Below are 13,895 nucleotides of genomic sequence, written 5' to 3'. Positions count from 1 at the left end.
GAGGAGGAAAGACAGAGAGGAAGTGGAGCTGCCGGGATTAAAACCAGCAGCCACATGGGATCAAGACGAGGACCTTAGCCACTAGGCCATGCCACCAAGCCCTAAATTACACATTCTTTAATAAAGTGGAAGAGATATATTTACTAATGTAAAACATCTGAAGTTACGTGTGTGTGCGCACATGTGTGCACACATACATGCCAGTGACTTGAGTTTCCAACACCACACACCTCTAGGTCTGGTGATTTACTTAGACTCGCAGTCTTAGCTTCTGGTTAGATTCATGGCCAAGATTTATGAGAACAGAATGATTCAAAGAGATAGTAAGAAAAAAATGTGTGAGACAAAATCTGAAGGAAACTAGCTGCAAATTTTGAAGAGACTAGTTCTCTTGGCATTTCACAAGGCATGATTAATTCTCAGCCATGAGTGAGGCAACATGTGTGTCATGAGCTTAGGAGTATGATTTTGTCATGGTCTATGTAGAATAGGCATATGATGTTGCATAACTGACCATTGTCTGAAGCTGCAGGCTTCAGAGGATGCAAGTATTCAACATAAACCGTACAGTTAGGCACAGTGAGTTGTGTCTATCACTACGGGAAAGTTTTATATCAGGATAGGCAATTGTTTACCAGTATCCTGAGTCTAGGAAAGAACAGCCTTAAAATCCTGTCTTTTTTTTTTTTTTTTTTTTTTGACGTAGCAGAATTTCATTTCTGCTCTCTTCCCAGGAAGACTTTATACTTCAGAACTAGATGTCATAGTAATTTTGGGATTCTATGAGGGAAATAGCAAATAGCAAAGGAAATTGCCAGTTAGGAAGAGCAAGTGGAGTGGATAACGCTGTGCCTGCTTCCTCATACAGAATGAATTGAGGGGAAAGTACATTTAAAATGAGAATCTGGAGACCAACATCCCTTAACAATAAAACTAATTGTTTCAGTTTGAACATCAGTAGTAAAGATGTGAAGAGCTTAGTATCAGACTGATTCTGGTGCCTGTTAACTATAAGGTAAATGACTGACAGTGTTGTCAACTCTGCTGCATTTTGTTTTGGAGCCTTGCAACTCTGCCTTAGTGCTCAGTCTGAGTATGATTGCTTCTTTTAGCTCAAATTGGTAGAATGAATTAAAGAGGAAAGTATGTAAATACAGAGAAACTTTATAGGATTTGTAGTTAAGGATTTTGAGACCTTAATAAAAGTTTTTCGTCACTGAGCTGTAGAATATAACATATGTGGACAGTCTGTAAGAACAAGGGGAAAAAATTAAAGGTTATCCCTGGCCAGTCATTTTAAGAAAAACAAACATTGGGAAGACTTTCACATGATGTCTATGATGCTGTTAAGTTCTCTTTTTAAATATTTATGTGTTTGTGAGGCAGAGTGAGAGGAGGGGAGGAGAGAGAGACAGAAGGATATCTCTTAAATATGCAGATTCACTGCCAAATGACCTGAGCCACTGGGGCAGGCCGAAACCAGGCGTGTGTTCCATGTATTCTATGTGGGTTTAAGGGCCTAAGCACTTGGGCTGTCTTCCACTACATGTTAGTAGGGAACTGAATTGGAAGTGGAGCAGCTGGGACTTCAACTGCTGCCCATATGGACAAGTGCCAGCTTTATCTTCAATGCCACAGTATCAGCCATACTGTTAAATTCTTGAATAATTGTAGTAAATTGTAGATTGTAATATAATGCAGTTGCTATGTGTAAGCTGTTTATTGTATGTGGAGTATAAAATCCAAGTTGAGGTAATGTTCTTGAATTTTGTTTTTTTTCTCCACTCAGGAGTTTTTAAGAGATATCTTCAATCTGCTGTTTCTGCTGCCTAGTCTAAAAGATCGCCAACAGCCAAAGTGCAAATCACATTCTTCAAGAGCTGCTGCTTATGATTTGTTAGTAGAGATGGTGAAGGGATCTGTTGAGAATTACAGGCTGATACACAACTGGGTTATGGCCCAGCATATGCAGTGTAAGCGGTGTTTTACTACTTTATATGCTTCGGTGTTACTCGAGTTTAAGAATCGATGCGAAATTTTCCGCAAAACTAGCTATGAAGGACTTTTTAATATATACTTTAATTACTTTGGCTTTTCTTTAAATAACATAATTTAGTAATAGGTGAAATTAAGTTTAAATTTGAATTTTTAAGAAATGAATTTTTGGCATGCATTCTAACATCTGATTTTTTAAATTACTTATAATCTGTATGTGTTAACTAGACAACTAATGGCAATAGTGGCTGTTAATAATAGCAAAGTATATTACTAAATAGTTTTTTGGGGGGGATGGGCTTCTTTTCCTCCCTGTTTCTTCAAGAGCAGCCCATGCACCTTACAAGTGGGACTATTGGCCTCATGAGGATGTCCGTGCAGAATGTAGATTTGTTGGCCTGACGAACCTTGGAGCTACTTGTTACTTGGCTTCCACTATTCAGCAACTTTATATGATACCTGAGGCAAGACAGGCTGTCTTCACTGCAAAGGTAGTTTTGTTTTTTGTTTTTTTGTTTTCACTTCAAAAACTAAGAATATGGAAGCAAATTTAAAATTTTTTTTTACAGACTGAGGTTATATACATACATATACAGACACATACAAGTAGTAAACAATTGTTGAAGACAATGGGTGAATAAAGAAGAATTGATGACAGAGCTAGCTAACATGTATTTAGAACAATTTTACTTTTTAATAGATGAGTCATGGTGCTATAGTATAGCTATTTCATGGTAAAGATACATATGGATTTTAATTATGTAGAAAAGCAAATACTAAATAAATAAAAGGTAAAAGTTGAAAGTTACTTCTTGCACCATTTAATCTATTTAATCTCCCGTGTTAATGGGATTGTGGACCTTAGGTGAGCAAGCTTTTTGTTCACTTATCCCTTGGAGTTTTACTTCTTTGTTTCTGTGAACACACTGTCTGGTTTAGTCCCCAAATGGCCACGATGTCAGGACTGGGTCAAGCCAAAGCCATGAGCCTTGAACTGGATCTGGTCTACCACATGAGAGACAGGTCCAACTACTCAGGCCATCTTTTGCTGCGTTCCCATGGTGCATTAACAGGAAACTTAATTGAAAATGCAGCAGTGAGATTTTAAAAATTTATTTATTTAGATTGGAAAGGCACATTTACAGAGAGAAGATACAGGGAAAAAGATGTTTCGTCCATTGGTCCACTCCCAAATTCCTGCACCAGCCATAGCTAAGCTAAATCTGGGAGCCAGGAGCTTCAACCAGGTCTCCCACACAGATGCTTGGTCCCCAAGTTTTGGGCCATCCTTTGCTGCTTTCCCAGACCACCAGCAGGGAGCTGGATGGGAAATGGAGCAGCCTGGACCTGAACCAGCGCCTATATTGGATGCCAGTGCATGCAAGACAAGGATTTAGCCACTGAGCGATTGCTCCAGGCCCAGTAGGAAGCATCTTAATCTGTCGTACCACATGACTAGCACCAACGTCTCCTAATGCTGAAGTGATACACTGTATCTAGCAGATAGGATGTAAATATGGACCTTTTCTAGAAGCCCGAGTCAAGCAGATTCTGAAGCTCAGTTGTTGACACTGCAAATTTTGACAGTTTCAGACCTTTTGATCAGTTTTCTTTCTAGTGTTAAAAGTATATTATTTCAGAAAAAGATGTTGGTTTGAAAGGCTGACTGACACTTGAGTTTCTCCCAAGTGCGTGCAACATTGTAGGCTGGGCCAGGCCATAATCAGACACCTGGAGCTTAATCTGGTCTTCCATGAAGTGGCAGTAATGCCTCTACCTAAGCCATTGCCTCCTAGGATACGGGTTAGCAGTAAGCTGGATTTGAGCACAGCAGGCACTGGTAGAGTTTGTGGGCCTCTCAAGCAGCATCAAAACCTGTCTATTAAATGTACCTCATCTAATGTGTGTGTTCAGTTGCGGGAGATAAATATCTGATGTGTTCTTCATTCTTGTTGGCTTATAAATCAGTATTGCCCTGAGTGTATGTTGACTAGAATGCTGCTGCTTTTTTTTTTTTTAAGACCTTTTCATTTTCCTGATTGCTTTTATATGGTGTATTTTAGTTTTTTAAAGCTATAGTTGTTTTGTTTTTTTATTTTAAAAAAATGGATATGGCAATTGAATTTGTCAGTTTTTCTTACATAATGGCTACAATAATGACATTTTAAACAAATTGCAAGACTTTGCTAAAATGTGTAATTTAGTATTATCAGTATGTTTTTGATAGAAAATTTTCACTTGATTTTCAGTATTCAGAAGACATGAAGCACAAAACCACTCTTCTGGAGCTTCAGAAAATGTTCACATATTTAATGGTAAGTTCAAGAATCATTCATTTGATACACCTTCTGATAAAAGCAACATAAGGAACATAGATTTAATTTGTACTGACTTTGTTCTGTTTATAAACAATTTATCTCACCTATTACTAATGACTTAGCAATTACATCTTTGTTATCTGCTTGTTGTTTTATTTGTCCTTTACAGAGTTATTATTATAAGATGACTGACTTTTATGGCCAGAGACTTCTCATTTTTGTTTCTTCCTCTCCCCTTATTAGGACAAATTAGATGTTTGAAACACTCGTTCATTCTCCAGATTACTACAACATTCTAGGGCTAAGCCGAGCTAGTCAGCAGCTTCATCTAGGTCTCCCACATGGATTACAGGGACCCAAGTAGACCATCTTCTGCTTTCCCAAACCGTTAGCAGTAATGTGGATTTGAAGTTCCTCAGCCAGGTTTTAAGCCATCACCCATATGAGATGTTGATATTGCAGATAGTAGTTTTACGCACAGAGCCAACCCACTGTCTTTATTACTTTAAATTCCTACCCTGAACATGTAAAAATGGCAATTACAACATTCCTCTTTTAAAATCCCCAATGGACAGACAAGTGTTTGGGTGTCAGATTTTAAGCTATACATACAACTCTGGGTTGCCATGTCCAAGCCTTGGTTTAATCCCAGCTGCTCTATTTCCAGTTCATCTCCCTTCTAATGTGTCTGGGAAATCAACAGAAGGTAACTCAGCTACTTGGTTCCTGTCACGTACATGGGAGACTGGGGTGGAGTTCCTCACAGCTTCTGTTTTGCCTGGCCCTGCCATTACTATCTTATGGAGAGTAAACCATCAAATGGAATATCTATGTCATTCTGCCATTCAAATAAATAAATCTTTGAAGAAATATTAAAGTTATAGGAGTTAGTGCCATGGCATATTAAACTAAGTCTCAGCCTTAAGTGTTGGCATCTCAAATGAATGCTACTTTTAACTCCTGGATGCTCCAATTCCTATTCAGTTGTAGTCTAGGAAAGCAGCACAGGATGGCTCATGTCCTTGGTTCCCTACATCCATTTGGAAAACCTAAAGAGGCTGCTGGCTTTAAATCTACACGGCTTGGCCACTGTGGCCACTTGGGGAACAAACCAGCATGTAGAGGATCTTGCTCTCTCTTTCTCCCTGTAACTCTTTCAAGTGAAAGTAAAATGTTGAGAAAAAAATTAAATTTCAGTGTTTCTTCATCAGGGAATGATACCCAGGTTTATCAGCATGGTGCATATTCTTTTTTTGCCTCTGTTCTTTAACCTCCTCCTTTATTGCTCACCCCATACCTAGTTGCACCTGTACTCACTGAAAAACCCTCAAGCTTGTCACTGCTGCTTTGCCACTTGTCCAGTTGGGGCTGTTGCCCTTCCTGTTGCCTCAGTCTTCTCTTAGCACTTTACTGATTTCATCCTTGAGCTTTGTAAGAGATGAATTGTTCTACCATGTGTGAAACCTCACCATGTCTGCAGTCTCTATGCCTCTATTGTTTCTGCCTTTTTTGGGTGTTATCCATCTTACGATGTTGAGGTTAAGGATTATGTCATTTATTACTGATTTTTCACCCTCTAATACTAAGGATTCAATAACTGATCTTGCCATTAAAATTTTAAAATTTACCTGATAATCCCTTCTTTCTGTTCTTATTTGTTTTTACAGAGCTAGAACATGCCATTTGACAGAAAACTGTTAAATTACTATTTAAAAAACCAAGAACAGGCATTTGGTATAGTGATTACAGTGCTGCTTGGAACAAATGCATCCCATGTCAGAGTACCTGGATTCAAGTCCTGGCTCTGTTCCTGTTAACAGCTTCTCACTAATGCACACCCTGGGGGACAGGTGATGGATTGAGTGTTTGGGTCTCTACCGCTTCATGGGCGTCCTGGTTTCAGCCTGGCCCAACCCTGCGTTCTAGGCATTTGGGGTGTAGACTATCCGGTGGGAGATTGCTTAATCTCTGTGGCTTTAGTATAAAACTTTTTTAAATAAAATTTTTTGAAGATTTATTTTTGATTGAAAGGTGGGTTAACAGAGAGAGAGAGGTCTTCTTTCTAATAGTCCACTCCCCAAATAGCCACAGCAGTTGGAGCTTGGTCGATTTGAAGCCAGGAGCCTGGAATTTCTTCCAGGTTTCCCACATGTGTGCAGGAGCCCATAGAATTGGACTGTCCTCGGCTGCTTTCCCAGGCACATTAGCAGGGAGATACATTGGAAGTGGAATAGTACAATATGAATCCTTTTCATCCCAAATCTTTCCCAAAAGTTCCTGGATTTAAAAATACCTGTGGTCAGTTAAAGCATCTTTTGGTACCAAGACCATTAAACTGAAAATATCATGAAAATCAAATAAAATGAGATAGCATTATAAAACTTCCTCTATAAATTTGCTACCAGTTTGTTGTTTCTGTTTTTTGTTCATTTAAGAGTTTTGTAGTTTTTTTATTTTTATTTGACAGAATCATCTCCTTTCCCTCCCAACCTTTTTCTTTTTCTTTTTTCTTTCTTTTTTTTTTTTTTTTGCTTTACAGGAGAGTGAATGCAAAGCATATAATCCTAGGCCTTTTTGTAAAACCTACACCATGGATAAGCAGCCTCTGAACACTGGGGAGCAGAAGGATATGACTGAATTCTTTACAGACTTGATTACCAAAATTGAAGAAATGTCTCCAGAACTGGTTAGTACTAGAATGCTGAATTTCTTCTGAAAGTTAAGCAGATTCGTCTCCATTTTAATTACTGATATTTGTTTGTTTTGAAGAAAAATACCGTCAAAAGCTTGTTCGGAGGTGTGATTACAAACAATGTTGTGTCACTGGTAAGTATTACACCTGTTTTTCTTGGTAGAAATCATATGTTTTAGTTTATTATGAATTTATTTATCATATACATTGTTTAAAAATTACTGATTTTGGGCTATTAATTGATCAGGATTGTGAGCACGTTAGTCAGACTGCTGAAGAGTTTTACACTGTAAGGTGCCAGGTTGCTGATATGAAGAACATTTATGTGAGTAATACCATGCACACTTTATAAAATTTCTGCTGCCAGCTGTTTGGTATAGCAAGTATTTTTGTAATCTTGAATTTTTTTCCATGTTTTCATGTAGTTTTTGCTTGCTATTTACCTACGAATTAATACTCGACTACTAAGTTCTTTTTTATCCACTGAAAATGTAATTATTTGAAATATTTTGTGTTCTAATAAAGTATCTTATATGAAGGAGAACAATTTTTTTGCTAAGTTACAGGTCTCCTTTTTTTGTAAGAAATTGTTTTCCTTTGTGTATTCTTTCCTATTTGTGTATTATGCCTTTTGAATATTTCATGCTATAAGCAATGATGTGAAACTTTCGATTGTGTATTTTACACACAGGAATCTCTTGATGAAGTTACTATAAAGGACACTTTAGAAGGTGACAACATGTATACTTGCTCTCATTGTGGGAAAAAAGTGCGAGCTGAAAAAAGGTATGCTTTTGGAAAATGTAATGTGTTTCATTTTGATCAATCAACCCAATCGAAGTCAAAGAATAAGGATAAGCTAAGTTTACTTTTTTTAAAAAATTATATAAGAAAATCAACTACTTGGAGCTTAGTCTTATACCACAGGTTTTCACTTACTCAGTGAGTTATAATTTACTAAATACCTCAGGAAAATGGGAATCACTGTACTTGAAAACTAGATTTTTGGAGCTGACAAATGAAAGGTAGGAACATTGGTCATTTTTGTCATCTGTATAGATTTTCACATATCAAACTTTTAATAACTTGTTTTATTAGCTTAATTCTGGTAACATTTCTTTGCAGTAGATATATTTTGGTCAAGACATACAGGTACATAATAATGAAGCTTTACCAATTCTGTTTGCTAAGATAGAAATACAGGTGAACTAGTGTTAAGGAAATGTTGATCCAGCTAATTTAAATTCTTTTTAAGACACATGGATATAAAGCGACTCTGTAAACTGTTGATTTTAGGATTGGTGTTCAGAAAGCAATCCCGGATTTAGAAAATAGTTAAATATTGATAGAAAGGTGGAATTCCACAATGGGTATTGATCTTACTTTAGTTTAATAGTTCAAATGAAAATTTTGCTATTAGCTTTACTGATGCATAGCAAATATCTTACAATCCTTTTTTGTTGTTGTTTGTTTAATTTTGGTGTAATTTACTTTTGCATTTTTTTTTTCCTGCCTTTTTTTCCCCTCTCAATCTCTGAAATGCTCATTCTGTTTTCTGAAGACATCCTTGTGGATAAATATACCGAATCCAGGACCCTGATTGATAAAAAAGTTTTCCGGTATACTTTGTAGTACCATAACTTATTTTTCAGATTTTTTTTAGTGTACTTGTTACTTACCACATGCTTAACAAAATTTTGCTATTTCTTACCCCTCTACTATGGAGTTAGTAGACTGATAGTATACCTGTAAACCAAAAACAGCTGCTCTCAACCTTTTTAAAATGAGTGGCTCTTGATGTATAAGATGGTTTGTGGTGACCAAGGAGCTGGTTAAAGATCTCAGCATTGTTGGTAAATATTGAATGACAAATAATATAATATTCAGGTCGCTCTATGTTTCACAGCTAGTATGGGATAGGCACTTTAAGGTCCATATTAGAAATTGGGAATTAAGCTCAAAGTAGTAAATAACTCTTTTAGGTTTGTTTATCTAGTGAACTGGTACAGCAGACTGTTTTCTAGTTAGCAAAAATAAGTAATATTGAAGTCCTCTTTATAGAAATTTGCAAATTAATACTTTAATCTCTATCATTTAAAGAAAACACTGAATCAAAGCCTTACTTGGATCTGGCATGTGATGGTCATCTTTTTGTCCCTCCACAGCATATCCTTTGCATATCTTTGTCATGATTGACTACAGTCTAATTAAGAATTAATTTTCAATAGAAAATTCCTTTAAGAATAGAAAAAAATCATGTAAAACATTTCATGGAATACCTTAATAAAAGTTATGATCTAGAATATTTCCTGTTTACTTACGATTGTTTACTAAAATACGTATAACATAAATGAAAGTGAAAATGAGGACTTTTCCGTTGGTGTTTTTGTATTTCAGGGCATGTTTTAAGAAATTGCCTCGCATTCTGAGTTTCAATACTATGAGGTATACATTTAATATGGTTACAATGATGAAAGAGAAAGTGAATACACATTTTTCCTTCCCATTACGTTTGGATATGACACCCTACACCGAAGATTTTCTTATGGGAAAGAGTGACAGGAAAGAAGGTATTTTCTCCCCTTTATCCAAATGAAATCTTACGAGAATTTTGTAAAGACAGTATGTTACGTTCATTGTGTTAAGCAGTAAATATTTAGTGTCTGCCGTGACCATGTTACAAGCCCTCTTCTAGTCATTTGAGACTAATGATATAAAAAAAAAAAAGGAGGGCTTGGCAGCGTGGCCTAGTGGCTAAGGTCCTCGCCTTGATCCCATATGGCTGCTGGTTCTAATCCCGGCAGCTCCACTTCCTCTCTGTCTCTCCTCCTCTCAGTATATCTGACTTTGTAATAAAAATGGAATAAATCTTTAAAAAAAAAAAAAAAAAAAAAAAAAAAAAGGAAAACATGGTTGCTACCCTTCTGGGCCTTAAGTATAGTTGAGCAAGTCACACATCAGTCAAGAACCTACAGGTATGATGCGGTTCAGATGGGACAATGACTGCATCATATATCTAGGGGAATCATGATTTAAGACGGAGAAGAGACTTGAGAGGCAGCATTGCATTGTAACTGATAACATCGCCTGCAAAACCAGAGTCTCGTGTGGAAGTCCATTTCTCCCCCTACCCTCTTCTCCTCTCACGCTCCCTTTCCCTCTTTCTACCCACCCAGACCATTCCCCACAGACCTTTCCAACTGATTTTCAAATAAATGAATCTTTAAAACAATGAGTGAGAGTTAGATGGTGAAGAAAGAGATGAGCTTTTAGGGCGAGGAGTAATGTTGGTAGAGTTGGGTAAAAGCACAACTTGTTAATGCACCATTTCATGAATTTTAATCTTCTGTTATATAACGATGAAAAGATTTTTGAAACAGGGAGACAAGATTAGGTGACCGTTTAAGAAAGATTGTGAAATAGGCTAGAGAATGAAGGGATGTATCTGAGGAAGCCATTCTTGTACACCACAGAGAAGTAGATTAGACAATTAAGAGTGGTAGTAAGGATGCGGGAACTTCATAAAGCTAGTTTGGTGAATAAGTTCGATAAAGTGATGCCAGCATTGATTGCAAGCAGTGGTCTTACCTAATATGTTAGGTAAAACCATTTTATAGCCATTTCCTAATAATTACATGAAGCTGTTTCAAGAGATGAATCAGATTTAAAAGATTTTATATATGTAAGCCATATTGAAGTTGTCCATAATTTGGCAATATACACATAAGTGTGTACCTTAAAGTGGCAGACTATGGGCCTGGCATGGTAGCCTAGTGGCTAAAGTCCTCGCTTTGCATTTGCTGGGATCCCATATAGGTGCTGGTTCATATCCTGGCTGCTCCACCACCTTTCTAGGTCTCTGCTTGTGGCCTGAGAAAGCAGTCAACATGGCACAAAACCTTGGGACTCCATATCGATGTTGGAGACTCAGAAGAAGCTCCTGGCTAATGGCTTCAGATTGGCTCAGCCTTGGCTCTTGTGGACTCTTGGGGAAAACAGTGGGGAAAATGTCCTTTGATGTTTAATTTTTTAAAAAGTGGCAAATTGTGATGAATATATAGTAAATCAGTTTTTTTTTTTTGTTTAGCATAGAGAATACCTAGTTCTGTATTCTCTGTGTTACAAAAAGTAATTCTAATAGTTAGTGTTGTAATGTTTGAGATTGTCGCCATTATGTTGTCTTCATCATTGCAGGTTTTAAGGAAGTCAGTGATCATTCAAAAGACACAGAGAGCTATGAGTATGATTTGATCGGAGTGACTGTTCACACAGGAACTGCAGATGGTGGGCACTATTACAGCTTCATCCGCGATATCGTCAATCCACTTGCTTACAAAAACAATAAATGGTGAGCTTTTAGATACTTTTCTTCAGATTTTAAAGAACTTTTTTGTTTCCAACATGCAGAGTTATGATAGTGTTTAGGTTTGTCAGATTACTTATTCTGTAGCTTCCTACAAGGTGAGGAATAGTACACGAATTTTTTTTTTTAAGATTTATTTTAATTGGAAAGGAATATTTACAGAGAGAAGGTAAATGGATATCTGGACTGTTGAGAATTTGATAAACACTTAACCCTAGAAAATTTAACACCTGTGAAGTTTTGCATATAAGTTAATATCTATAAATGTTTTGTAACTGCCGAATCTTAACATTACTTAAGAACTCTTCATTAATTGCCTTCTCCAAGGTGACCACAAAGAAATTCCCTGCATTTTCTGTTCTGTTCACCAGGCTTTTTGCCATCTCATGCAGTTTTTGATTTTTTTTTTTTTTTAATTTATCTGCTGGTTGAATTTCCAAATGTTTCCATTGTCTTGTAGGTGGGAGCTGAATCTAAATCTTCCTTGTGGTGACAGGAACCCAATTAATTGAGCCATGTATATTGACTCCCAGGGTCTTCTTGAGTAGAAACCTGGAGTTACGAACTTGCACTAGGGATAGAGCCCAGGTGTTCCAATACCTAACATGTGTACTAGCAGGCATCCTAACCAAAAGTGTACTGCCTGCCTCCCTCACATACTTCGCTTTATTGTCTTTTATCTGGTTAATGAGTAGAGATGTTAAGTCAGTCCGTACATGGGATGCTTTTGGTTGTCTGTTGTGGTTAGGTATGGTCTCTTGGTTAGGGATCCTATGATTGCTAGGCATTGTTCCAATTGTTGGACCATTGCTTGAACAAAATGTACAGTTGTTATGGGACCTGCAATTAGGATAGTTCCATTCAGCTGTTTGTGAGACCTTCAGCCAGTATGTTCTTGATATTTTTAAATTTTATGCCTTTGAGAATATTTATGTGAATATATTTTAAATCTTTTTTAGATCATACATTTTGAAAGTTCTTAGCATGAAAAGCCCTCTTATACAAGCTTCACATGTCAGATTTCAACAAACTTTATGTTCCCCTGTATTTATTAATCCTACATTGTAAATGGATCTCAGATTTTAAGATGAAATATGTCTGTTTAGATGGAGTATGTTATAAAATTATGTGTCCGGTTTCTCAAAGTTTAGAGTCGTACAAACAAGAACTTAGAGTAACCTCATGAAATAACAATTTCGTCAGTAATTGTAACATCACTGTGTAATTGTTTTAAGCAGAAGTAATTTACAGATATTTAATTAGAATTTACTTGATCAATATTTTGTGCTCCATTGTAGGTATCTTTTTAATGATGCTGAGGTAAAGCCTTTTGATTCTGCTCAGCTTGCTTCAGAATGTTTTGGTGGAGAGATGACGGTAAGTTTTATTCAGAAATTATAAATTATTTTTCAGTGCCTTGTCATCTCATAAGATTTGATATCAGGGTCACTTCTCTTGTAATTACTATGATTAAAATATGTATTATTTATTAGAAGATTACTACATTAACAGTATAAGCAAGAACTGTAAACATTTACTGTTTTTTTTTTTAAGATTTATTTATTTTTGCTACAAAGTCAGGTATACAGAGAGGAGGAGAGACAGAGAGGAAGATCTTCCGTCCATTGATTCACTCCCCAAGTGAGCCGCAACGGCCAGAACTGAGCCGGTCCTAAGCCAGGAGCCTCTTCGAAGTCTACCACACGGGTGCAGGGTCCCAGGGTTTGGGGCATCCTCTGCTGCTTTCCCAGGCCACGAGCAGGGAGCTGGATGGGTCGTGGGGCCACTGGGATTAGAGCTGTGCCCATTTGTGATTCCAGCAAGTTCAAAGCAAGGATTTTAGCCACTATGATACTACGCCGTGCCCAAAAATATGCTGTTTTTTGTCTTCAATTTGATTAACAAGATATACTTAGAAATAGAAAGCTAACGGGAAATGCGATATGCCACAAACGTTATAATTTGATAAATTGTTTACTAATGAACTTTAGAACTAGAGTACAGAGATATTACTTTATACTGATATATCAGTATATATAGTTATATATATTTTTGACATATAGTTATATAGTTTTTGACAAAATATTTGATTTAGGCCAAGCTTTAAAGATTGTTCCTTTAGTACTTATATGTAATTCAAGCAGCAACCTCGATAATGCCATTTGCAAGATAGAGGAGAAAACATTTCTATTACATAGTGAAGGCATTAAGAAAAGAAAATTGGGTTGCACCATGATTGTAACTGCTTTCATTTTCACTAGGCAGTGTGTATAGCATAATACCAGTTTTTCAAAAGTACCCTCTTGGTGGTAGGCATTGAGGAATGACGGAATGATGCTCAGCTTTGTCTCATAGCAAAGTATCTGACTTTTTTTTTTTAAAGATTTATTTATTTTTATTGGAAAGGCAGATACACAGAAAGGATCTTCCATCTGATGGTTCACTCCCCAAGCGGCACAGAGAGGATCTTCCATCTGATGGTTCACTCCCTGCACTGCTCTGATCTGAAACCAGCAGCCTGGTGCTT

At 36.8% G+C, this 13,895-nt stretch overlaps 1 protein-coding gene across 5 annotated transcripts in view; it reads left to right on the top strand.

Annotated features, from left to right (window-relative positions):
• The window catches only part of USP34 (ubiquitin specific peptidase 34), a 206,754-nt gene that overhangs the window by 144,392 nt on the left and 48,467 nt on the right, over positions 1-13,895 (top strand). For all 5 annotated transcript variants that reach the window (XM_058667856.1, XM_058667855.1, XM_058667852.1 and 2 more), the window contains 10 exons: positions 1,790-1,973; positions 2,326-2,486; positions 4,245-4,310; positions 6,853-6,999; positions 7,083-7,139; positions 7,253-7,330; positions 7,697-7,791; positions 9,403-9,575; positions 11,200-11,353; positions 12,667-12,745. In XM_058667856.1, coding sequence (XP_058523839.1) covers positions 1,790-1,973; positions 2,326-2,486; positions 4,245-4,310; positions 6,853-6,999; positions 7,083-7,139; positions 7,253-7,330; positions 7,697-7,791; positions 9,403-9,575; positions 11,200-11,353; positions 12,667-12,745 — 1,194 coding nt within the window. The remainder of the gene's footprint in view (positions 1-1,789; positions 1,974-2,325; positions 2,487-4,244; positions 4,311-6,852; positions 7,000-7,082; positions 7,140-7,252; positions 7,331-7,696; positions 7,792-9,402; positions 9,576-11,199; positions 11,354-12,666; positions 12,746-13,895) is intronic.

This window comes from Ochotona princeps, chromosome 8 (genome assembly GCF_030435755.1).
Source record: "Ochotona princeps isolate mOchPri1 chromosome 8, mOchPri1.hap1, whole genome shotgun sequence".
In the NCBI taxonomy this organism is placed as follows: domain Eukaryota; kingdom Metazoa; phylum Chordata; class Mammalia; order Lagomorpha; family Ochotonidae; genus Ochotona; species Ochotona princeps.
This window is presented reverse-complemented; position numbering and strand designations above follow the sequence as displayed.